Here is a 26369-nt window from a genome sequence, read left to right as displayed (position 1 = left end):
CTCATACAGTATGATGGTTACCACAGCCCAGACACAATTAGAGCCACCACAACCCTCCACACACAGAATGAAGACCCCCATAGCCCCCCTCTCGGTATGATAGCATCCACAGCCTCCGTCTCAGTATGGGAGCCCCCACAGCCCCTAACACAGTATGATGGTTCCCACAGCCCCTCGCATAGTATAATGTGTGAGCCATTGTACTGTGTGAGAGGCTTTGAGACACCCTTATACTAAGTGGTGAGCTTTGGGGGCTATTATACTGTGTGAGGGGCTGTGGGGGCTCCCATACTGAGAGGGGGCTATGGGGGCCCTCATTCTGTATAGGGGCTGTGGTAACTGTCATACTGTATGAGGGGCTGTGCAGTGCCCTTATATTGAGTGGTGGACTGCGGGGACCATTATACTGTGTGAGGGGCTGTCGAGTGCACTTATACTAAGTGGTGGGCTTCAGGGGCTATTATACTGTATGAGGGCCTGTGGAGGCTCCCATACTGAGAGGGGGCTGTGGGTGCCCACATTCTGTGTGGGGAGTAGGACTGTGGGTGCCCTCATTCTATATGTGGGGGCCTCATGTTTAGTAGGGATATCATACTAACAAACCATGATACTGTGTGGGACCCATGCTAGTGTGAGTGTATGTGTGGGGGGAATATCATACTTGGGGGCACTTTAGAGGCATCATGCTGTGGGGGTATTTTACTGTGTTAGTGGCACTGTAGGCACATTATACTTTACAGCAGGCACTGTGAAGTCATCATACTGTATGTGTGGGGATATCATACTCTGTGCAGATGGGGGCATTTTTGGAAGCATCGCTGGTCTGAAGACTAAGGGTCTTTAATAGTGACATAATCACTATGTTCATGCCACAATACATATCCTTCTCCTGGTTTATGAAAGCAGCGAGATAAGACTGCATCAAATACATCTTTTTATTAATGGGGGGAGGGGGCAGTTAGATCTTTTGCTATGGGGCCCTGTGATGTGTATGTACGCCACTCCATGATGGAGCTATATAAACCAGCACAATAAACAAATAGGTATGAGACGCATTGTGAGAGCTGTAACGTCTTTTCAGAACTAAACTCAGAGACTCTGTCGGCCTCTCACCAGCCACACCGGTTCTCCAGCGTTGTGCTGATAAGGGGTAAACACGTGTTAAGAATGATGTCTGGTTTGGCTTTTTTACTAAGTCATGGGGCATGGCTCTAAGACAGAAAGAAGTAGAGTTTAAGGATTGCTACCTCCAATAGGGGGTGCTACAGTTAAAGTCCTGATCTCTAAAGAGGCAATTCGTATACAGAACTCCCTCATAAATACAATGAGAGAGCTGCATATGTGTGGGCCGAAAACCTCTGGGAATTACCCTCATTTGCGAAGGCGTATTATTGCCAAAAGTCCCAATTTTACCAGGGCAGTCCCGAGAACCAGAGGTCAATGAGGTGGGGCTCAGGAAACCCATAATTACGTGTGGTTTTGAGGATGGGCTTAAATGTCCGGTTTTTGCCCTTTAGAATGTTGGTGTTCAGTGATCCGAGGGACCCGGTTATGGTTACTAATTCAGACCCAGGATCTTCAAGTTACACCTCTGATCACCACAGGGGCACTCCACCTTTACCCCACTTTTAGGAATTAGAGAACTGAAGCAGCAACTCCGAATCATAAGGTTATTATCAGCGATTCTACAAGATCTTTCTGTTAATCAGTAGGGAAATTTCAGCTGACTACAGACAAGTTTGACAACTTTATTACATGGCACGCACTGTTTACACCAAGGAGGAGGGTAACAACTTCCCTGTTCCTTGCGTGTCGGGCTTTAATGACCATGCAAATTTAGTTTTTCACTTCAACTTCAGGTGTAATGATTTTTAAATAAAGTTTTCCTTTATTTTAATTTTTACATTTATTTGTTCTGGTTTCATTACAATACTCTAGCCCTAAACTTAGCTTTAACCTTAGCTCTAACCCTAACCCCACTTCTAACCCTACTCTAGTTCCATCCAGAAGCCAATTCTACCTCTACCCATAGCCTTAACTCTAGCCCTAACACTAGCTCTATCCCTAACCCCACTTCTAACCCTACTCTAGTTCCATCCGGAGGCCAATTCTACCTCTAACCATAGCCTTAACCCTAGTCCAACCCTATCCCTAACCCTACTTCTAACCCTAACATTAACCCTAACTCCAATTCTAACCCTAGCTCCAACCTGAGCCCCAACTCTAGCGCTAACCTTAGCTCTAACCCTAGCTCTAATTCTATCTCCAGCCCTAGCCCTAGCCTCAGACTTAACCCTAGTTAATGTTGGAGGAAGAGTGTCACATTTTATACACGTGGCAGCTCTCTCATAAGGTCCTTGAGAGATGGTCCTAAACTAACCCCAGCCCTAACTCTAACCTTATATGTAACTCTCTGGTTCTATCCCTATCTCCAATCTGATCCCTAATGCTAGCCCTAACGCTAGCTTTAACCTTAGCTTCAATTCTAGTTCCAACCCCAATTCTAACACTAGCCTTATCCGTAGTTAGGGATAGAAAAAGAGTGTAACTTTTTTTATTTTATTTTTTTACATGTTACTACTCTCGCAGCAGGTCCTTGACAGATTGTCTAGACTAACCTTAGCCCTAATTCTAGCTCTAACCTAAACCCTAATTCCATTTCTCACTTTAGTTTCATCCTGAGCCACAATTCTCCCTCTAACCATAGGCTTAACTCTATCTCTAAACCTACCTCCAACCCTAGCCTAACCCTACCTCCAACCCTAGCCCTAACCCTAACCCTACTGCCAACCCTAATTCTAACCCTAGCTCTAACCCTAGCTCTTACCCTACCTCCAACCCTAGATCTAAAACTAGCCCTAACCCTACCTCCAACCCTAGCCCTAACCCTAGCTCTAACCCTACCTCCAACCCTAGATCTAAAACTAGCCCTAACCCTACCTCTAACCCTAGCCCTAAACCTAGCCTAACCCTACCTCCAACCCTATCCCTCAACCTAGCCCTAACCCTACTGCCAACCCTAATTCTAACCCTAGCTATAAACCTACCTCCAACCCTAGATTTAAAACTAGCCCTAACCCTACCTCCAACCCTAGCCCTAACCCTAGCTCTAACCCTACCTCCAACCCTAGCTTTAACCCTAGATCTAAAACTAGCCCTAACCCTACCTCCAACCCTAGCCCTAGCTCCAACCCTAGCACTAAACCTAGCTCTAACCCTAGTCCTAACTTCAGCCTCAACCCTAGTTAGGTTTAGAAAAAGCGTTTAACATTATTTTTTTACAGGAGACAGCTTTCTCTATAGGTGCCGCTTTTGTGGCGCCCTGGACAAGCCAGGTCGTCACAGGATAACACCAACACACCCTACACCCTGGTTAGGCACACCAGAGCCAAACACAAAATCCTTGTTGCCTTCCTCCAGGGGCGGATGTCCACACCAGGGGGTGGGCCAGGCGGTTGGTCCCGCCCACGGAGGAGTTCACAGTCCTGGAGGCGGGAAAAGTAAGCAGATCAGTTTTGGAGGTTGAAGAGTGAAGTGGTTAAGGAGGAGACTGACCGTGTCCGGGTGTGTGGCCCGGGCACAAACAGCAAGGTTGACAGACGGTGGTGACCGTCTGCAGGAGAGGCTGATCGGAGCAAACCGTATGGACCGTGGACGGGCGGTGGCCCAGCGGTACCGGATCGGAGAGTAAAGAAAAGCCAGCACCATCCGTCAGGGCCTACGGACCCGGACCAGGCTAGGAGTCGCCGTAAAACCGGTCAAATCCGTTAGCGAAGGGAACCTCTGGGGTTTCCCAGCAGCCAAGACCCGATTGACGGCAACAGCTCACACCGTAGAGGGAAACACAGTCACCGCCAAGGCTACAGTTCCCAGGGCCAGAGCCTGCGGGCAAAAGGGGCTCCCTCAGCATCCATCCAAGCTGGGGAGCAGGTTACCGGTGGGAACCCATTGGAACCATACACACTACACAGGTGCAGGGAAAGGCAGTCACCATCAACCTGCCGGGAGGAGAACAACCGCAGCCGCCTGTGGGACCCGTCCATCCAGCCGTTTGTTTGACCAGAGACTCTGTGTGAATTACTGGCTGAGTGAGTACCACCGTGCCGTGCGGCACAGCGCTGCCCCCGCGACCCTGCACCTCACCAGGCCCCATAACCCGCCTGCCAACCATCCCTAAAACCCTCACCGGGGCCCCGGGACAACCAACCCCCCTACCCACGGAGGGGAGAACCAACATCCAAGCTGCTCCCTGTCATCGCTCCCGGGATCCCCGTCCAGAGCAGCGGTGGTTTCACAACTTCACCACAACCGTGGGTGGCGTCACGGACAATATCCCCAAACCACACACCACCCCCCTTTCACTCACGGGCGAAGAACGCCGCTCGAGTCCCCGGGATCCGGCCCACCGCTCGAGCCACCACCGAGCAGCAGGAGCAGCAGCAGACGAACCCGAGCAGTGGGTGAGCGCAGCGTCCCCTCCTCCGCCCGCGACAACTTGGCGTCACGAACAGGATCTTACCGCTCTGCCGTCTGGTAGAGGTGCGCCTTGTGACCGCCGGAGGTGTCCGGCCGAAAATCTTGAGAAGCCGCCATTTTGGGCGCGAAAAGTCCCCGCTCGAGCGTCTTCCCGAGTAGTGGAGGCGCGAAACCCCGCCCTTGTAGAGGAGGAGCCGGAAAAAGGCTAAGGGGGACTGATGGCGGCCGGCCGCATGTAGCACGTGGCTATGGAAGCAGGGACGCCAGGAACCTGCGGCCATTTACTGGTTCCTGGAAGAGACCGCTGCTAAGGATGCTGAGTCCGACCGACAACACCGTGTCCCCGCGCCTGGCACCGCAGCGTGGGTGGAAGTACGGACCGTCCAGCTAAGCAGCCGTCTGCAGGTCCGCATGCAGCTCCTCCTGGAGGAGTGGGAGGCCGACATGGCGGAAGTGGTGGCTGCCATACGGAGACGCGAGGTGGAGGGAGTCTTGGAAGGGAGGGTAGGTGACCCACGCCCCTGTAGCCCTAGTGGGTCGGTCATCGCGGCCGAGGGACCCGGTCCATACCCGCTCGCCCTGCTAACTCCCCCGCTACCCGTGTTGGCTGCTGCTGCCCCGCCACTAGGCCCGCTACCACCACCACCGGTAGCGGTACCCTGCCAATCCGCCCCGGCGGACCGACCTGCAGCAGAAGCTCGTGACCGCCCTGATCCGCTTCCATGGGAGAAGCCGAAGGCTGAGCCTGTCAGCAAAGATGCACCGGAGGCACGGCGGGGATGCAGCTGCCAGGAGGCAGAGCAGGCCATGTCACAGCGGGGTCCCTCATTACCAAAGGTACCGGTCGTAGCCGGCACAGGGGGACTCCGGCTGGGCCCATCCCCCACACCGACTGAACCGGAGCAAGCAGAAAGTGCTCCGCACCGGGAGCGGCAGCAAAGGCAGCTGCGCCGTGGAATTGCTGATTAAGAAAGAAAAGTTAGAGCATGGTAGCGGTCCCCGGTTACGTTGCTGTCGGTCCCCATTGGGACTCTGCTGACGTTCCAGACGGCCCTCAAGGCTAAGGAGTCCGGTTGGAGGAGCAGTCGTACCCGCATTATCGGCAGCTGAAAATGGAGTCCTGTGGGACAGTGTCACCCCTGTGTGAGGGTGGCGTTGGGGGCTCGTGCTGTTCGATGGTGGACTGAGGGAAAGCTGCAGGAGGAAGCTGTACCGGAGCCAGGTGTTGTGGATGGCCCCTGGGACCCAGCTGACAGTCCCCGTTGGGACCCTATGGCAAGTCTCCGTTGGGACCCTACAGTTTTGTTTGTGGTAGCCTGTTGGCTACGAAGCACTGTTGTCCCCGTGGGGACTGTTTGCAAGTAATGCGTAGAAACTGCTACGGACAAGCCCGAGAACTAGCAGGGCAACCACGAACTTGTGGTATGTAAATAAAAATGTTGGCTTGAAACCGTGACCGCCTCCGGAGAGGCTGATTTGGAGGATGGGCCTGGAGGAAAGTGATGGCCCAGGCCCGCCACTACTGTAACCGGTGGCAATCCTCTGGGGGTTTCAGGGGTTCCCCATGGACGTGGGTCCCCTGAAAAGGACAGATCCCGCTCGGGCAACTTGTGCTGGACTGGGGTCAAGGGGTGCTGCCCATTTGCTTAGGGGCAGCATCAGGGCCAGGTTGCTTGGGTGGGAGAGAACGGAAGCCGTACCGTTTAGCAACGTTTAAGAAATATGCCTCCCGATGTGGGAAGAGTTAATATACTTGTATTACATGTTTTACCGTTTTATCTCTTTTCAGTTGTGAAAATAAAACTGGCGATGGATGGGCAGCCCGCGGACGGTCTGCATTTTGCTAAGGGGGAATGTGGCGCCCTGGACAAGCCAGGTCGTCACAGGATAACACCAACACACCCTACACCCCGGTTAGGCACACCAGAGCCAAACACAAAATCCTTGTTGCCTTCCTCCAGGGGCTGATGTCCACACCAGGGGGTGGGCCAGGTGGTTGGTCCCGCCCACCGAGGAGTTCACAGTCCTGGAGGCGGGAAAAGTAAGCAGATCAGTTTTGGAGGTTGAAGAGTGAAGTGGTAAAGGGGGAGACTGACCGTGTCCGGGTGTGTGGCCCGGGCACAAACAGCAAGGTTGGCAGACGGTGGTGACCGTCTGCAGGAGAGGCTGATCGGAGCAAACCGTATGGACCGTGGACAGGCGGTGGCCCGGCGGTACCGGATCTGAGAGTAAAGAGAAGCCAGCACCATCCGGTAGGGCCTACGGACCCCGACCAGGCTAGGAGTCGCCGTAAAACCGGTCAAATCCGTTAGCGAAGGGAACCTCCGGGGTTTCCAAGCAGCCAAGACCCGATTGAAGGCAACAGCTCACACCGTAGAGGGAAACACAGTCACCGCCAAGGCTACAGTTCCCAGGGCCAGAGCCTGCGGGCAAAAGGGGTTCCCTCAGCATCCATCCAAGCTGGGGAGCGGGTTACCGGTGGGAACCCATTGGAACCATACACACTACACAGGTGCAGGGAAAGGCAGTCACCATCAACCTGCCGGGAGGAGAACAACCGCAGCCGCCTGTGGGACCCGTCCATCCAGCCGTTTGTTTGACCAGAGACCCTGTGTGAATTACTGGCTGAGTGAGTACCACCGTGCCGTGCGGCACAGCGCTGCCCCCGCGACCCTGCACCTCACCAGGCCCCGTAACCCGCCTGCCAACCATCCCTAAAACCCTCACCGGGGCCCCGGGACAACCAACCCCCCTACCCACGGAGGGGAGAACCAACATCCAAGCTGCTCCCTGTCATCGCTCCCGGGATCCCCGTCCAGAGCAGCGGTGGTGTCACAACTTCACCACAACCGTGGGTGGCGTCACGGACAATATCCCCAAACCACACACCACCCCCCTTTCACTCACGGGCGAGGAACGCCGCTCGAGTCCCCGGGATCCGGCACACCGCTCGAGTCACCACCGAGCTGCAGCCGCAGCAGCAGCCGGACCCGAGCAGTGGGTGAGCGCAGCGTCCCCTCCTCCGCCCGCGACACTTTCCCCTCTCACATTATTCAACATTATTCAAGTTAGAGGATAGAGAGCTGTGGAAGAGCATAGCCGGCATCTTCTAATAGCCGGGTGTGAACACTGGGATAGGGTTACAAGCCATCATTCATACCCGGGCAAAAGTTGACTGGTGGGGCATGGAAACGTCAGCTCATGATAACGACTATTTTTTTTTATTTTTTTTTAATGAAGGTCAGTAAGGAGGTAAGAAAAATGTTGGAAATTCCACATATTGATTTCCTTCCTTCTCTAATGTCATACTAGAGACATTCACCTGATTCTTTTTGTTGCTTTTTGTTTCTTTAAGTCACTTTTTTTATCTTGTGGTGTTCATTTATTTATATTTTTTGCTCCACATTCTTCAAAAAGTTACAAGATCGAGCTGAAGGCCGATAAAAGAAAGTAGGAAACCTTATGAATTTTGTGCAGAATCAAAAATGTTCTCATTTTTTACCATTTTGCTCCGTATTACAGCAAAAAAAGTCTCATGATCCACTAAAATGTCTCAAAAATTTATCAAAAGCATAAAAAATATCAGAAGTGCATAAACCCTTCCAGGTAGGGTAAACTGCAGTATATTGTATTAGTATTAGTCTGATTTATGGCCTCCGGATGGAAAACTTCTGCTTTTTGGTAATCAGGTTGAGCAACATGAAGGAAGTAAATGTTCCATCCGTTTGTACAATCAGCATTGCTCAAGACATATAAAGATATTGTAGCACCCACGGATATGGGGTTCTCGGTTCCGGGCAGTGTCTCTATTTGGAATGTCACGATGGTGGCCGTTACCCGGTTCCGTGCCTTGGGCCCTTTTTCTAATGGGGATATTTACAGGGGATTGTTGAATAAAGTTTATTTGTGACGCCACTTATGGTGATGCGGATAAATGTAGGGAGCTGCCGCTGCAGAATGTCTCTACTGGGGCTGGTGGTATTAGCTGCTAGTATGGTAGTCCCTCCGCAAGTAGGGTATTACCCCACCGGGTGTATGGTGCGGTGGACGTCAGAAGAATGGAGTCCACGCAGGTATTCAGTGCAACTGGTTTACTCACTTGTTTTGAGTTGGTAACTGGTTGCCTGAGGTCGGCTGGTTTCGCCTCCAGGTCCCCTTCGTCTCAGTGCCAGTCTGGTTCTCTGGTACCTTCTTCTCCTGCACCTGTCTCTGGTAAATGGGTCCCTGTGGTATAGAACACTGGGGGTCCCCATTCTGTGCTTTGTCCACTTCTGTCCACCTGATGGTAGTGTGAACCCTGTGGGGTTGGAGTCTCTGGTCCTGTCCCCGGTTCACCCTTTGCTACTGAGTCTTCGGATTCATGATCCATGTATGTTCTCTGCTTGAGGTTAATCCCTTTCCTTTTAGGACCCTGCGGATATCCTCACCTTTCAGCGGTTAATCATCATCACTTCCGCTTTTGTCCTTAAATACCTGCATTTCCCCTTGCTGTTTGCTGGTGATAGAGTTTTATTCCTATACAGGCCTTAGATGCAAACAGTTGGCTTGTATCCATCTGAAGAAACATTTTTGCTGTTCCTCTCCCTGATTTGTCCTGAAGATAAGTTCTTCGTTCACTCCCCTTTGCTTTCTTTAGCGCTTAGTGGGGTTAACTAAGTGCTCATCCCATCTGTTCCCTTACCTAGGGTTAGGGTCAGCCAGGGTCAGGTATCCTGCTCGGCGTATAGGTGCAGAACCAATTTAGAGTGGTCAGAGAAGCCAGGGGCCAGCAGAAGGTTTGGCAGGGGTCACCATCTCCCCTTCACTAGACACAAGGTTTCCCTTCCCCATACCTAGAATGACAATATTGTACAAATGTGGTTTCTCCATGACAGGATGAAGTGCCTGACCTGTGTCTTGCTGGCAGCCTTCGTGGCTGCGTCTGTGGATGCCTCCATTGACCCGGCGCTGGATAACCACTGGAAATTATGGAAATTTACATATAACAAGGAATATAATCATGGGGTAAGAACAGCATTGACATATAATATACTTATTAGCATATACTCTGTATGGAGAAAAGTATGTGCCCCCTCTACATCCCACCTCCAAGAGCTTTTATGACCTTTCCGTCTACATCCTCTAGACTTTCTACAAGATTTTGGAGGTGTCTGTAGGGATTTTTACCCAGTCATCATCCAAAAAAAACATTTGTAAGGTTGTACCCTGATGTTGGATGAGAGGACCAGGTTAGATGTGGATGAGGTCTAGGCTCTGACAGGTTCTTCTACACCAAACTCCCCCAAACATGGGTTTTTGGACCCTGCTTTGTGCACTAAGTACAGTCATGGTGTTGGAATAGTTCTAACTGAAACTTAGAAGTTTCTGGGATTCAGTTGACGACTGGTGAGAACAGAGAAGTGTAGAGATTGTCATTTCCAAGAGTCTCCAAAGAATTCTGGAGTGTTCTTATATTTATACCCCTCACGGATATAGGTGTTTGATGCATAAATTTAGGAATTTAATAAGTAAAAATACTCCCTGAACATACAGCTTAGTCCCACACTGCAATAGTTCTTTGTTTCAGTATGTTCTCCTGAGAATCACCACCATCTGTGAGATTTGGCAGATCTGAAGATATTGACCCCAATGGGGAGCAGGATAGAGCATTCTCATACCTTTTCCCACAAAGCTGGAAGCTCCAATTTTCCTAAATGTTTGGTATGCAAAGCTGAGAGTTCCCTTTACTGGAGCTATGGGGCCAAGAACGACCCCTGAAAAATTAGCATTCTCCCTCCTCCACCAAACTGTACAGTGGGCACAATGCAGTCAGGCGGGAACCTTCTCCTGGCACTCACCAAACCCAGACTCATCCATCAGAAAAGTGTGATCCATCATGAACAGAACACATCTACTCAACAGTCCAGTGGTGGCGGCTTTACACAGCTTCATCCGATGCTCGGTATTGTGCTTGGTGATGTACGGCTCAGCATTGTGCTTGGTGATGTACGGCTTGGCACTGTGCTTGGTGGTATACAGCTTGACATTGTGCTCGGTGGTATAAGGCTGTATGCAGCTGTTCGTCCTGGACTCAATCTGATTTCAAATTATTACGATGTGTAATCTACATTTTTCTCCATGTCGTGAATCTCCACATTCTTTATAGTAATGATCTTCGACTGTTGTAAAACTACAATGCCCAGCAATTCCTGATAGCTTTCGGTCCTATGAACGTTTTTACAATTTTTTTTTTTTGTTTTAATTTATCATATTTTTCTACAGCTGGAAGACCTCTCTCGGCGAATGATATGGGAGAAGAATTTAAAGTTTGTGACACTACATAACCTGGAACATGAGCTGGGGGTTCACTCATATACTGTGGGCATGAACCACCTGGCAGATATGGTAGGTATTAAGGAAAACTGTTACATCACCGCCGGAGTCTGCTCCAGCGACTTCTGCTCCGATCACCAGGTGACGCCGTGTTCCTGCCGTGGATGGTGCTGGTGATGGGAGAGGAGTCAATGCCAGCGGCACCGGTGGGCGCAGGCTCCGATAATCCACTGGGCTGGGTTATCTTGGTATCTGCAATACCACTGGCTGACTATAGGTGGCGTGTGTCTTCCAGCTGAAGTTGCCATCATTCAGCTACAGCCAATGGGAAGACACCACACCCTTCTTAGTTCTCCTCCTGTCTGCTGACCTCTGCCAGAGATAGTTCTGATTTCCTGGCTCCTGGTCCGCCCTATTCTGTTTTGTGATTCCTGTGTGCTGACTTCTGCGTGTTTTCTGACTACCCTTCTGCCTGCTGTTTTTGTACCTCGCTGCCCGATCCGGATTTGACCTCTGCTACGTTTTCTGATTACGTCTTTGCCTGCTGATTCGGTCCCTGTTTTGCTGTTCCTGGTTTGACCCTTCCTGACTACTACTCTCATCGGACTGTAGCCCTCCACAGGTAGTGATCACCTTGGGCCCTGTGTAATTCCAAATCCCTGTATAGGGGTTTCAGGGTTCTGGGGGTCCTTCTTAGTGAGTGGCTTCCCTCTAGCCTGTCCATTACATCCCATCTGAGTCTGTGGATCCAGGCAGACGATACACTATCCGATGCATAGGGTATACTTTATGTTACACCACTTGACTAGTCAGGGTCACAAACTGGGCACAAATCGGTACATTTCAAATATATCAGTTATCTGGACTACTACTGAATGGAGTAAGATATTACAGATCTATTAGTAGAACTTCAAAGCTCTCACGGCACGTTTCTAGTCATGAGTCTTTTCTTATGCTTTTCTTCTTCTTTAGCGCATTATTTCAGGATTGATCTTTACATTAAACTAACCGTAATAAGCACTCATGTTCATGAATAATGGAATCATCAAAAAGTGCAAGACTAATAATATTACTGCAACGACTATTACCACCATATAGAACACAAATAATCCTCAATAACACTGTAATACTACCATGAAGTATCTAAATAATAACACCAACTGATTAATACCACCACATATAGACCAAATAATACCAACATACAACTAATTAATATCACCATACAATGAATAAATAATACCACCATAAAGCAGATAAATAATACCACAATAGACTACATTAATATCACCACACAGCAATTAAATAGCATCATCGTACAGATGACCAAATAATACATAATGACTGATTGTTACCACCATATAGAAACAAAATAATGCTGTTACAATTCCTCTGTGCAGAACATCTTGCACGCAGGTGATGCTCTGCCACGCCTTGCTGAACTACTGAGGCGGTGGTGACATGTTTCCTTTGTGCAGAGCATCTTGCATTTGGAGATGTTCTGCTGTGTGTCTCTGAGCACCAGATGGCAGGTTGTTTTACAGCGCAGGATTCCATGTTCGTTCTTGGAGGTGCTGATTACTCAGGTGTTCCATCTTCCTGGTAATTGCTGTTTGATTACTGAGCATGCTCTCCCAGACCTCGCCAGTTGTACTTTCTGGTTCTGCAGTTGTGCTCTTGGCCTTGTGTTTGTGCTTGTGTTCTGATCTAAGTTTCTTGACCCCGAACTGTTGTTTGACTCCTCTCTGCCTGCTCCCTGTTCTTGTCATTACCTCCTGGCTACTGACCCCAGACTGTTGTTTGACTCCTCTCTGCCTGCTTCCTGTTCTTGTTATTATCTCCTGGCTTCTGACATCGGACCGTTACCTGACCACGTCTCTGTCTGTTCCCTGAATCTAATGCATACTCTCCTGGTATTCTGACCCTTGGCCTGTGATTTGACTATGTTTCTGCTTACTCCCTGTGTCCTGACGTGTCCTCCTGTTTCCTGACCCCGGCTTGTCTGACTACTCTTCCGTCTATACTATCCGTATGTAGTGACTAGCATCACAAATTCCATCATGAATGCAAAAATGCTACCATATACTTAAGATTTCATACTATCATATAATGACTAAATAATACCACCATAAAGCAACTAATACCAACATACAATAACTAAATAATAACACCATACATGTAAATACCACCACCATACAGTGATTAAATACCACCATGACTATAGTTACATAGTTACATAGTTACTAAAGTTGAAAAAAGACCTAGGTCCATCTAGTTCAACCTTCCTCCACCAGTTCTACATTTGGTCACTAAGTCATTTATAACCAACAATGTTGTGTGTAGTGAGGAAATCCTCCAGCTCTGATATAAAAGCTGTTATAGTATCTGCCATTACTACCTCTTGTGGTCGGCATTCCACAGTCTGACTGCTCTAACTGTAAAGAACCCTTTCCTATTTAGCTGTCGGAATCGCTTTTCTTCCACTCGCAGTGAGTGTCCCCTGGTCCTTAGTATTGTCTTTGGAAGAAATAAGTCATGTGCCAGTCCTTTATATTGACCACACATGTATTTATACATATAAATGAGATCTCCTCTGAGACGTCTTTTTTCTAAGCTAAACATATCTAACTTTTTCAACCTGTCATCATATGGGCGGCCTCCATTCCTTGTAGTAGTCTAGTTGCCCGCCTTTGAACTGACTCTAACTTCTGAATGTCCTTTTTAAAATGTGGAGCCCAAAACTGAATCCCATATTCCAGATGTGGCCTTACAAGTGATTTATAGAGGGGTAACAATACATTGGGATCACGGGATCTAATCTCTCTTTTTATACACCCTAAAATCTTGCTTGCTTTTGCAGCTGCTGCCTGACATTGAGTGCTGCTGCTCAGCTTATTTGTAATGAGAATACCCAAGTCCTTCTCCTGTTCTGTAGTCCCGAGTTTACTTCCATTTAATGTATACGCAGCTATAGGATTACTCCGTCCTAGCTGCATTACTTTACATTCATCAACATGAAATCTCATTTGCCAAGTATTTGCCCATTCTGACATCTTATCCAGATCTTTTTGTAATATTGTACTATCAAGGTCAGTTTTTAATATCCTACATAGTTTGGTGTCATCAGCAAAGACTGACACTTTACTATCAATCCCATCCACAAGGTCATTAATAAAGAGATTAAAAAGAATCGGTCCTAGCACAGATCCCTGCGTCCCCCACTGCTGACTATAGCCCATTTACCAACTAATAAGACTAGTCAGTGACTAAATAATTGCACTACGACTAATTATTACCACCATATAATAACACTATACTTAATTCCACCAAAAATTACTTAATACCACCACACTGTGACTAAATAAAACTAACATATATTGAATATAGTGACCAATTACAGCCCACAATGACTGACTAGAAGGAACATAGTGCAGCTAAATACCATAATACATTGACTTAATATTTTGAAAAATGACTGAATCGTATGGTCATCAATATCACCAAATGGAGAATAACTAATACCACCATATAGTGACATAATGGTTAGACCTAGAAAAGTGCCCACAGCAACTTTATAAATACACCATGGAGAAACTTAATAGTCCACCAAACAATACCACTATATAGTGACATAATAATTTCACGATGCATTGGATAAATAATGTGACCAAACAGTAATTAAATAATACTACCATACAGTGACTAAATAATGTTCCCACACAATAAAGTAATATCACTATACCGTATCTTAATTATAACCACCATACTATTACTAAATAATACCTCAACACACTGCCGAAATAATACAGTAACTGAGTAATACCACCTTAGTGTGAATGAATAATACCGCTATAGGGTGACTAAGTACAATTTAGTGAATACTATCTTAAAGGAAGCCTCCAGGCAAAGATTTTTTAAAAGTTGGATCATGGACGCCAGGTTGACCTTGTGTTTTTTCTCTTAGACCAGTGAAGAGGTGGAGGCCCAGCTCACTGGTTTAATAGTACCGCCTCGTGATGCCAGGAAGAACTATCTGAGTAGCAAGTGGAATATTACCAGCACCTCTGCTCTGCCGGACTCTGTGGATTGGAGAGCCAAAGGATGTGTCACAGAGGTCAAAAACCAGGTAAGAATATTGGACGCAGAATAATAAAATGTACCCCTGGTCTCATAAGACAAACTTGTGATAATCTGTCCACCATGCTTTATACTGCAGCCTTTCCAATTCATATTTGAAAAGTAAATCATTATATCATTGTCTCGTGTCATCGACATGCATACATATATTATTTTGCCCCTTTTTCCAGGGTTCCTGCGGATCCTGCTGGGCATTCAGTGCCGTCGGTGCCTTAGAGGGACAACTGAAGTTGAAGACTGGAAAACTGATTTCCCTAAGTCCTCAGAATCTCGTAGATTGCTCCTCTAAGTACGGAAATAAGGGATGTGACGGGGGTTTTATGACCGGAGCCTTTCAATATGTCATAGACAACAATGGTATAGATTCCGACGCTTCGTACCCTTATCATGCCACGGTAAGTACATGGAGTATGGAAATGAGATGTAGGCAATAACAAATGGTTCAGCTGGGTAGTACATTTGTTACCAAAAACATTTTTGGCAGCAAAAATCTTTTTCTTCTAGCCTTGCCCATTTACAACCCTATCCATTCCTTTTTCCCTTTCTTGGAGAAATATACTAGAAACATAAAGTCCATAATTCAATTATTTTAGAATATTTCCTAAATTAAAGGGGAGCTGTCACCCGGTTAAACACAGTCAGTTTTTGCACTTATTTTATTCCCGCCTCTCCCCAGAGTACTTCGCTTTTTGTATTTTTAAAATCCGCCATACAGTTCCAGAGATATGTGCCTTTTTATTTTGTCCTTTCTAAAGGGGGTGTGACTCACAGATTCTCTGGGGGTGTGTCTTTAGGTTTTTCTGCATAATTGAGCCACGCCTCCTTAGTAAAGACCATAGAAAGGTTCATATCTCTGGAACCGTATGTCAGATTTAAAAAAAACAAAAAACTGAATACTCAGGGGAGCGGCAAGAATAAGATAGGATCAACAATTGGACACTTTAGTGAGATGCCCTTTAAGGTAGTCATAACTATTCTGGATCTGATATCTAATTATAAAACCATTTTAGGCTGGAAACTGCAATTATAACCCGTCTACCAAAGCAGCCTCATGTGTTAAGTACACGGAGGTGGATCCAGGAACTGAAGACAATCTGAAGCAAGCGGTAGCCAATGTTGGTCCTGTATCTGTGGCAATCGATGCCAGGCACGCGTCATTCTATCTCTATAAGAGTGGTAAGTAATATTTGTACAGGTAATGGGTTAGTCGGCATTATTTTGCATACATTCTCCAGTCACTGATTATGGGGGCACTCTATCAGTATGACAAATTATCTCTAAGGCAGGCTCTAAAGGCGACTTAGTCCATGACACAGGTCACGACCAAAGTTGATGTGTAGCCGCAGCCTAATTCACTGGTGTGGAAAGACCTTGATCATACCATATGTCTTCTGTAGGTGTCTATGACGATCCAACTTGCACTCAAGATGTCAACCATGGAGTCCTCGCTGTGGGGTATGGAAACCTTAATGGGAAAGACTATTGGCTTATCAAAAACAGGTGAGGTCAAATTATAAAATTATTTTGGCAAAATTATTTGTCATGGCTATGCTTAGGAAGCAGGAGAGATACCATAAATAGGGGCAGCACCATGACCCCTATTACAGAATTGACACCACTAGGGAGGAAAAACAATCTTTGCATCTTAAAGGGGATTTATCACATGGCATACGTATGTAATATTGTTGCCTGGTGTAAATGCCGCTGTTCTCCTGATTCCGGCGATATTTTTCTTTTATTCCTGCGCCTCTCCATTCCTGAGATATGGTCTCCTCTAGTCTGTGTGTAAATATAGTCTTGTTGTCAACTGGGTGTGTGACCCTGAAGAAGACGCCCACTTGGCAAACAAGGCGAGATTTATATACTGAGAAGAAAGGGCCATATCTCAGGAACGGAGAGGCGCAGGAACAAAAGAAAAACATCGCCGGATTCAGGAGAACAGTGGCATTTTTACCAGTTAAAAAAAATTACTTATTTATGGAAAGTGACAGGTTGTCAGGGCTGCCACTTATTGGCTGTTAGACATGTATATGTCTTGATATTGATACAAATGGTGAATTAGATTTTCACAAAATACCTGATGCATAGAATGTGGTCTGCTAAAAAGTGTCAGTGTTGTTCACAGCAACCTATCATATTTCATCTTACAGTTCTACAGAAGGAATCTGATCTTTAATTAACACCAAGACCTTTGTAGGAATGAGGCCCAATTTTGATTTTAAGGGTTAGGAATCATGTATTAGAAGAGTTGTACAGGATTAGAAAAATATGACTTTTTTTACATAAACAGCGCCACCCTTGTTCACAGGTTTTGGCTGGTACTGCATCTCAGTACCATGTCTGGACAAGATTCATACTTTGGAAGGGATCACATTACAGTCTGCCTGCCCAGAGCAAAATTTAACATGTACAACAATTTTAAAGGAAAATTAACTTGAAATTCACAACTTAACCTGAGTGTTAATTTCCCGTTCTTATTCTTTTCCAGCTGGGGAGCGAACTACGGAGATAAAGGCTATGTGTTTATAGCAAGGAACCGGGGGAACATGTGCGGCATTGCGAGCTATCCTTCTTATCCCCAAATGTGAAACACACGTCATCAGCCATGAGATGTAGCTGGAGAGGCGCAGAAGCTTTGCAGTCTGACACGGTGTCATATTTCTTCTCATTGGTCCGACCTACGTGCAAATTAAAGGAAGAGATTTGGATCTTTTAGAATATTTGCCAATAGCTGTGATACATTTCATCTTTTCTAACTTTGCCATTTCCAAACTGCATATCTCAACCCCTAAATTTTAGGCCCCAACCACTTGGCTAAGAAATACCTGCTTTGTGCAAATTAGGATAAACCCCACCTTCATTTTAATACTACCTCAAAAGTGTGAATCGGTTCACTTCCCAATACAGAGAGGGGCTTCATACTCCACCAATCGCAGTGCAGCTCTCTTTTTGGCAGGGCAGTTAAAAAATAAAATCTGAACTCTGATTGGTTGCATGGAGAATTATTCATAAGTAATATGGTAGCCCAGGTGCTACGACTAAAGACACTTTGCCAGCAATGTCCAAGGATTGAACCGCACACGGATCGGTCAAGATTTAATTTTTTTCTACCATTAGTCATTTTGCTATCATTATTATGATTAGATCCATGGGCCTTTTCATTAATTTCTGAATTAATTAATTAGTTAAAACTGTTTAAATAAAATTTATATGACTTGGGTTATTGCTTATTTTTGTGGGGCAATGGTTGAGTGGTGGATGGAGGGGTCGGTGTTGGGGTAGATTGGTGGTCTCATGGGGGGTGGGAGTTTTGAAAGACTAAGATCAATGAATATGTCACGGAGTTTAATGACCAAATAACACCAAACAGTATAATTTAGCCTTATACCTCTTTTCTAAACCCAATCTCCACTTTTTTGTCTGATGAAGGTCCAATTGTGGCCAAAACGTTATAACTTTGATGTAAATATTAAAAAAAAATACTTATACTTACCTTCTGGTCACTTCTCCGGCTGCTGCAGCTGCCCGGTACTCTGCGCCTCCATTGCACCTCCAGGGTCTGTGGCCGAAAGATACAACCTGGTGTCTACTCTAGACTGGACTGAGTAGGAACTGGACCATGCGCAGTCAACTCCGGAGTCTGCTCGCAGTCGGAAACCCCGATGTAATGCTAATCACTACTTACGGATATCATAGACGTAAGGGTAGTCCGACAAGTCAGGTTAGGTAACAGAAGGACCCGTCAAGACACAGGGAGTAGGCAGAAACGCAGTCCAGTCACAGGCCAAGGGTCAGAATTTCAAGAGAGTATGTATTAGATTCAGGGAGCAGACAGAGACGTGGTCAAGTAACAGTCCGAGGTCAGAAGCCAGGAGGTAACGATGAGAATAGGGAGTGGGCAGAGAGAAGTCAATCAATGGTCTGGGGTCAGAAAACGTAGATCAAAACACAAGCACAAACACAAGCCAAGAGCACAATTGCAGAACCAGAATGTACGACTGGCGAGGTTCTGACAGAGCATGCTCAGTAATGAAACAGAGCAATTACAAGGAAGGTGGAACACCTCATTAATGGAACCTACCACAACCTGCATGGAATCCTGTGCTATCAGACAACCTGCCAGCTAGTGCTCAAAGAAACACAGAAAAGCATCTCCAAATGCAAGATGCTCTGCACAAAGGAAACATGTCACTGCCGCGTCTGTAGTTCAGGAAGGCGCAGTAAAACATCACCTGTGTGCGAAATGCCCTGCACAGAGGGATTGTGACACCCGGCCTAGAGTTAACACTAGTCTGGAGATACAACATGGCAGCATAGAAGACTGGACAGGCAGGGAGCAGCGGTAGCATCTGACAAATGGTTAGAAAAAAACCCCATTCCTTTCTGCCTGCCCTGGTTACTTCCTGTCCGCTCCTTCACACTTCTGCTTCACTCCAATGTAAAGAAGTAGAAGACGCACTGAGTTAACATCTTACAGTGTCTGCCAGCAAACGTCACCATCTTTTGAAAGAAAAGATGGGGAAAGGGCAAAGCAGTAACTAAAGAGTAAAGTGCGTGTTTCCTCAGGGAAAAAGATTGGCATAAATGCCGGTTGAGGTGATAGCTCTGGCGGAGTTACTAATTATAAAAGACTCAGAAGTATTGAGAAGTTTAGGAGTTGGCGCCTGAACTTGTAGCAGGACAGTTGTGTGATCAGTGGAGCTGTACTAATTGGGGACTGAGGCCGGACTTCAGGGAACGAAGGCGGTCAGTGTACTGAGCCTCAGAAGTTACCCATCAAATTGGACTTGCGGCCTAGTGTTGTTGACCCCCCATTAGGGCCAGTGTGCTGTGCAAATTCACCACAAGATCATACATAGCTCTAAGATGTTGCAAAAACAATACCCAAGAGCTACAGCTCAGACTCTAAAGGCCTGCATTAGCATGGAAAATGTTCAAGTTCTTGGCAGAGCAATTAGATAAAAAAAAAACAACTGAGCAAGTATAGCTCATTTGGAGGGTTGCTAGCAGAAAGTCTCTTATTTTTAAAAAGAACATTGCAGCCTGACTGCCATTTGTAAAGTTGCTGTTAGATAAGGGGTACATTAAGGCAACAAAACAGCTGGGACTAATATGAAGGTCTCTAGTCCACCTACTTACCCTACTATGAAAGTCATGTACAAAGAAAAAGAGAGGGAGCTTTCCAATCGAAGAGGTTGGTCTGCTTTGAGTCATAGAAACTAGAACTCTAAGCAAAAAAAAGTCCTTTTTAAGCATAGCAATGTGATAGCACTTCAACAAGCATGAAAGTAACCCAAAAAGTCCAGGAGTGAACCCAAAACTCAAAATGAAGCAAGTTCAAAAAATGTATACAGTAAGTGAAATCAATCTTTATTAAGTCTAAAACTTATGGCATTGCATCCCCTGATTGGTTGACCCTATGTTTTAATGTGGCACCTGCCCCCCACCCTGACACGCCCCTAGAAGAAGCAAGGTGAAACGTGCGTTGGGGTAGATGGACACATTGCCAGACACCATGTCTATTGTACTTTATATCCTGGGTAAGCTATTTTCCTACTAAATGGTCTATGTGATCTATACTTGTGACTGTACATTCTGGCTACATATGTGTCCTTCATTTGATGCATATATTTAATTGTTTTTATCTTGATTATACTTAATAAAGATTCATTGATTTCCTGTATATACAGTGAGGAAAATAAGCATTTGCTCCTCTCCTGATTTTGCAAGTTTTCCCACTTACAAACAGTAGAGAGGTCTGTAATTTTTATTGTAAATACACTTCAACTGTGACAGACAGAATCCCCCCCATATATCCAGAAAATCCCATTGTATGATTTTTAAATAATTAATTTGCATTTTATTACATGAAATAGGTATTTGATACAATAAAAAAACAGAACTTAATATTTGGTAGAAAGCTTTGTTTGCAGTTACAGAGGTCAGACGTTTCCTGTAGATCTTGACCAGGTTTGCACACACTGCAGCAGGGATTTTGGTGACCCCTCCATACAGATCTCCAGATCTTTCATGTTTCGGGGCTGTCATTGGGCAACAGTGAGTTTCAGCTCCTCCAAAGATTTTCTATTGGGTTCAGGTCTGCAGACCGGCTAGTCCACTCCAGGACCTTGAAATGCTTCTTATGGAGCCACTCCTTAGTTGCCCTGGCTGTGTATTTTGGGTCATTGTCACGCTGGAAAACCGAGCCATGACCCATCTTCAATGTTCTTATTGAGGGAAGCAGGCTATTGGCCAAAATCTCACGAATCATGATCCCATGCATCCTCCTTTCTGTCACCTTTGCAGAAAAGCATTCCCAAAGTATGAGGTCTCCAAACCCATGCTTCACAGTTGGGACTCTGTTCTTGGGATTGTACTCATCCTTCTTCTTTCTCCAAACAAAGCAGGTGAAGTTGATACTAAAAAGTTCAATTTTGGTCTCATCTGACCCCATAACCTTCTCCCATGTCTCCACTGGATCATGTAGGTGGTCTTTGGCAAACTTCCAACGGAATCTGGAAATGTGCTGGTATGAGCAGGGGGATCTTGTGTGCCCTGCAGGATTTTAATCCATGACGGTATATTGTCTTACTAATGGTAATCTTTGAGACTGTGGTCCCAGCTGTCTTCAGGTCATTGACCAGGTCCTCCCGTGTAGTTCTGGGCTGATTCCTGACCTTTCTCAGTATTATTCTTACCTCACAAGGTGAGATCTTGCCCCAGACAGAGTAAAGCGGGCTTTACATGCTACGATATATCTAACGAGATGTTGGCGGGTTCATGTTGTAAGTGACGCACATCCGGCATCGTTAGTGATATCGTAGCGTGTGACAGCTATGAACGAGCAGAAACACTCACCTTCTCGTTCATCACTGACACGTCACTCATTTTCTAAAAATCGAAACGTCCTGTTGTTCATCGTACTTGGGGCAGCACACATAGCTCCGTGTGACACCCCGGGAACGATGAACTGCAGCTTACCTGCGCCCGCCGGCAATGCTGAAAAAAGGAGGTGGGCGGGATGTTTACGTCCCACTCATCTCCGCCCCTCCGCTTCTATTGGCCGGCTGCTGTGTGACGTTGCTGTGACGCCGAACGTCCCTCCTCCTTCAGGAAGTGGATGTTCGCCGCCCACAGCAAGGTCGTTCGGGAGGTAAGTACGTGTGACGGGGAGTTACATACAGCATTGTGCGACACCGGAAACAAATTGCCCGTGCCGCACAAACGATGAGGGCGCGTGCGATCGCAAATGCGATCGCACGATACATTGTAACGTGTAAAGCAGCCTTCAGATTGGCAGTTATTTTGTGTTTCTTCCATTTTCTAATAATTGCACCAACAGTTTTTGCCTTCTCAACAAGCTGCTTGCCTATTGTCCTGTAGCTGATTTCAGCCTTGTACAGGTCTACATTTTTGTCCCTGGTGTCTTTAGACAGCTCTTTGGTCTTGGTCATGCTGGAGAGGTTGCAGTGTGATTGAGGTTGTGGATAGGGGTCTTTTATATGTGGCGCCCCTGAGGCTTCCGTCGCCACAGGTCATGGCACCCCATCAGCGGTGTGATGCCCCATTCTGGGAGAGGAAGAGAGTGAACTCCGGTCCCCTGGTAAATCCACACTACACCCATTGTTAGGTACATACTGGGACCAGGGAAAGTGGCAGGCAACCCTCCCATGCTGCATGCTGAGAGGGGCTGTAAGACCCATCCCTGCTCCCATAGGGTGGTAGCTTAGCAACTGGGGAGGTGGGAGGAGCCATCTGAGAGCAGACACAGATAGGAAGGTCAAGTTTAGTTAGTCTACCTCAGGGAGTGAGAGAGTGAGCATGTAGTTGGAGAAGAAGAACGAGAGAAAGGAGGGAGGAGGAGGCCTGCTGGAGGCAGGCAAGGAGGAGGAAAGAAAGAAAGAAAGAAAGAAAGAAAGAAAGAAAGAAAGAAAGAAAGAAAGAAAGAAAGAAGGAAAGAAAGCTCCAAGTCAGACAGGAGCAGAGAACCAGAAGGAGACGCTTCCTGGTGAAGACCCTGGGACCCAGAGGTCCAGGTGACACCACGTAAGGGACAGAAGGAGTCGCAGGGCCGCGGGTAGTCCTGGAAGTATCACGAGCAGGCCTAGAGGTACCAAGGAGAGGGCCCTAGAAGTGCCACGGGTAGTTGTTGCTGCGGTGGCCTGTTCCACAGTCACATCGGTGGAGGGACCAAGCTGCGACAGGAGACGGTCCCTAGAGATGGAGAAGTGCAAAATCATCTCCAAACAGTAAAAACCGAGGCCCAGGGACGTTGTAAGCTCCCAGGGCCAGAACCCATAGCAGACTTCCAGAAAAGGGGTAATCAGCCGACAGGTGACCCCCCAGCCTGGAGGCTGTAGTGGAGGCCAAGCCAGGTTTATCCTAACAAAGGCAAGGCTAAGGAAGACAGCAGAAGAAAGAGACACTAAGAGAAGGGCACCGGATTTTACTCTCTGAATCACCCAGAAACGGCGGAGGTCCCTGACAGTGGTCCCAGCAGTCCAAGGGGTCCTACAGAGCTCTGACAAGAACTGTGAGTAAAAGAACTTGAACTGCACCCTTGGAGTGGTCTCTGTTATTACAGCTGCATAGACATTCACAAGCACCAACTGCGCCCCGGGCATTGCTCCACCTGTGGGGAGCAGTACCACCTTTGCTGCCATAACATCATCCCGGTGGCCTCACACAGCAGCGGCGGCTTAGTAGCCGCATACCACAGGTGGCGTCACGAACACAACCATTAACAAGCAAGCCACATATTCTACTGACACCCACCAGGGCCACGGAGCCGGGCCCAGCCACCACTGACTACCACCGGACTAGTCCGGCCCGGCACCGGGTGTCCCACAGCCCTGGGGTGGGCGACTCATATACAGGTAACGAGTTAAAACATGTGCAATTAATCCAGGTAATGAGTGCAGAGTTAAAGGCTTCATAAAGAAAAAATAACAGGTGTGTGAGAGCCAGAATTCTTGCTAGTTGGTCGTGATCAAATACTTATTTAATGCAATAAAATACAAATTAATTATTTAAAAATAATACAATGTGATTTTCTTTTTTTTTATTCTGTCACAGTTGAAGCTACCTACGATAAAAATTAAAGCCCTCTCCACTCTTTGTAGGTGGGAAAAAAATCAGCTGTGTATCAAATACTTATTTTCCCCACTGAATATATTTTTTTGTTGTTCATATCATTTTCAGTCTTGGGTTCAGTCCTGGACTTTTTGGACTGCTTCCAACCCTTAGGACTTAAGAATCTAGAACTCAGTTTGGACCAACCCTTAAGGCTCTGTCACACACAGATAAATCTGCGGCAGATCTGTGGTTGCAGTGAAATTGTGGACAATCAGTGCCAGGTTTGTGGCTGTGTACAAATGGAACAATATGTCCATGATTTCACTGCAACCACAGATCTGCCAAACATTTATCTCTGTGTGTGACGGGGCCTTTAGGGTTGCACAAACTAGGCCTCAAAGCAGACGAACCCTTAGGTTTATAGAAACTAGTGTCACGCTATAGGTGGCTTTACACACTGCAACATCGCAAACAACATCGCTGTAACGTCACCGGTTTTGTGACGTAATAGCGACCTCCCCAGCGACATTGTAGTGTGAGAAACACATCAGCGACCCGGCCCCTGCTGTGAAGTTGCTGATCGCTACAAATCGTTCAGGACCATTCTTAGGTCCTTTGTTTCCCGCTGTGCAGCATGCATCGCTAGAAAGTCTCAGTGTGTAAAGGGGACTTAAATGTGCAGGCAGCAGGAGCCGGCTTCTGCGGACACTGGTAACCACGGTAAACATCGGGTAACCAAGAAGCCCTGTCCTTGGTTACCCAATATTTACCTTCGTTACCAGCCTCCGCCGCTCTCACGGTCAGTGCCGGCTCCTGCTCCTTGCACGTGTAGCAGAGTACACATCGGGTAATTAACCCCATGTGTGCTGTAACTAGGAGAGCAGGGAGCCAGCGCTAAGCAGTGTGCGCAGCTCCCTGCTCTCTGCACGTGTAGCTACAGCACACATTGGGTAATTAACCCGATGTGTACTGTAGCTAGGAGAGCAGGGAGCCAGCGCTAAGCAGTGTGCGCAGCTCCCTGCTCTCTGCACGTGTAGCTACAGCACACATTGGGTAATTAACCCGATGTGTACTGTAGCTAGGAGAGCAGGGAGCCAGCGCTAAGCAGTGTGCGCTGCTCCCTGCTTTCTGCACGTGTAGCTGTGTGCGCTGGTAACCAAGGTAAATATCGGGTTGGTTACCCGATATTTACCTTAGTTACCAAACGCAGCATCGCTTCAGTGCGTCGCTGCTGGCTGGGGGCTGGTCACTGGTTGCTGGTGAGCTCACCAGCAACCCGTGTAGCGATGCTCCAGCGATCCCTGCCAGGTCAGGTTGCTGGTGGGATCGCTAGAGCGTCTGACTGTGTGACCTCTCACCAGCAACCTCCTAGCAACTTACCAGCGATCCCTATCAGGTTGTATCGTTGTTGGGATCGCTGGTAAGTTGTTTAGTGTAAAGGGGCCTTATGACTCAGAGTTCCTACAGATACTATGGAACCCCTGTCGAGCGCCTCCACATAAGAGTTATACTGGGGACGCTTTAACAATAGTGGGCCCTGCTACTAGGGACGGGGGTGAGGGCACACCTCCTAAACTCACCTGAAGCTGTTTCCTGAGCTCCTTAGCATCCCTATACAGGGTTTTTTCACCCTGTCACTAAACAGGATACCTAATCCTTCAATAGTCCTGCACCCACCCTCAGTAGTGAGATTGCCAGCGGGAGACTTAGGCCCACCGCTGCACTAATACAACATAAGGAAAGGAAGACAGACATGGGAATCAACAAAAGGATACAACACCAAACTTCACTGCTGCGGCCAGACTGCAGCCAGGAACGATTCCACCAAAAAGACTACAAAAAGCAAGGACTCCAGCAGCAGCTACCTTCCTACTCAATGCCAAGTATCAGAGTGTGGATTCTGTATAACCAGCGCCCCCTGGTGGTTCATATGTCCATTTAAAGGTGATGGGCATGGTCCTAAACCGGATACACATGAGATGAGGTAATAAGAAGCTGCTAGCAAGGAAAACTGACATTAACACTTGGTGCACTAACAGAAAGGCAAACACATTTAATAATATTTAATATAATATAATAATACTGGAGACATTCTTGACAACTAGGCCTCAAAGGGGACCAACCTTAGGTTGTAGAAACTAGCATTCAAAGTGGACCAACCCTTAGGTTGTAGAACTGTAGCGCCCCTGAGACCCTGAGGACACTACAGGAAACTGCATCCTCTTGGGGATGCAGGACCTACCCCCTGGGACCTGGAGTACCAGTGCCGATACCACCAAAACACAACCAAAATCCTAGTTCTCCACTCCACGCCGGGCATAGAGGGTTAACCATGGAAGGGGATGGTTGACATGGGAACGAGTCCCTTGGTT

At 47.1% G+C, this 26369-nt stretch overlaps 1 protein-coding gene across 1 annotated transcript in view; it reads left to right on the top strand.

Moving 5' to 3' along the window:
- CTSS (cathepsin S) overlaps window positions 1-18156 on the top strand; it is a 25312-nt gene extending 7156 nt beyond the window's left edge. The window contains exons 2-8 of the mRNA XM_075330475.1: window positions 9351-9480; window positions 10738-10860; window positions 14750-14911; window positions 15093-15317; window positions 15933-16098; window positions 16320-16422; window positions 17411-18156. Of these exons, the coding sequence (XP_075186590.1) occupies window positions 9352-9480; window positions 10738-10860; window positions 14750-14911; window positions 15093-15317; window positions 15933-16098; window positions 16320-16422; window positions 17411-17510 (1008 nt within the window). The 5' untranslated portion in view covers window position 9351 and the 3' untranslated portion in view covers window positions 17511-18156. The remainder of the gene's footprint in view (window positions 1-9350; window positions 9481-10737; window positions 10861-14749; window positions 14912-15092; window positions 15318-15932; window positions 16099-16319; window positions 16423-17410) is intronic.
- The last annotated feature ends 8213 nt before the right edge of the window (window positions 18157-26369 follow it).

This window comes from Anomaloglossus baeobatrachus, chromosome 12, assembly GCF_048569485.1.
Source record: "Anomaloglossus baeobatrachus isolate aAnoBae1 chromosome 12, aAnoBae1.hap1, whole genome shotgun sequence".
Classification (NCBI taxonomy): Eukaryota; Metazoa; Chordata; class Amphibia; order Anura; family Aromobatidae; genus Anomaloglossus; species Anomaloglossus baeobatrachus.
The sequence above is the reverse complement of the archived record's forward strand: the minus strand, read 5'-3'. Positions and strand labels throughout refer to the sequence as shown.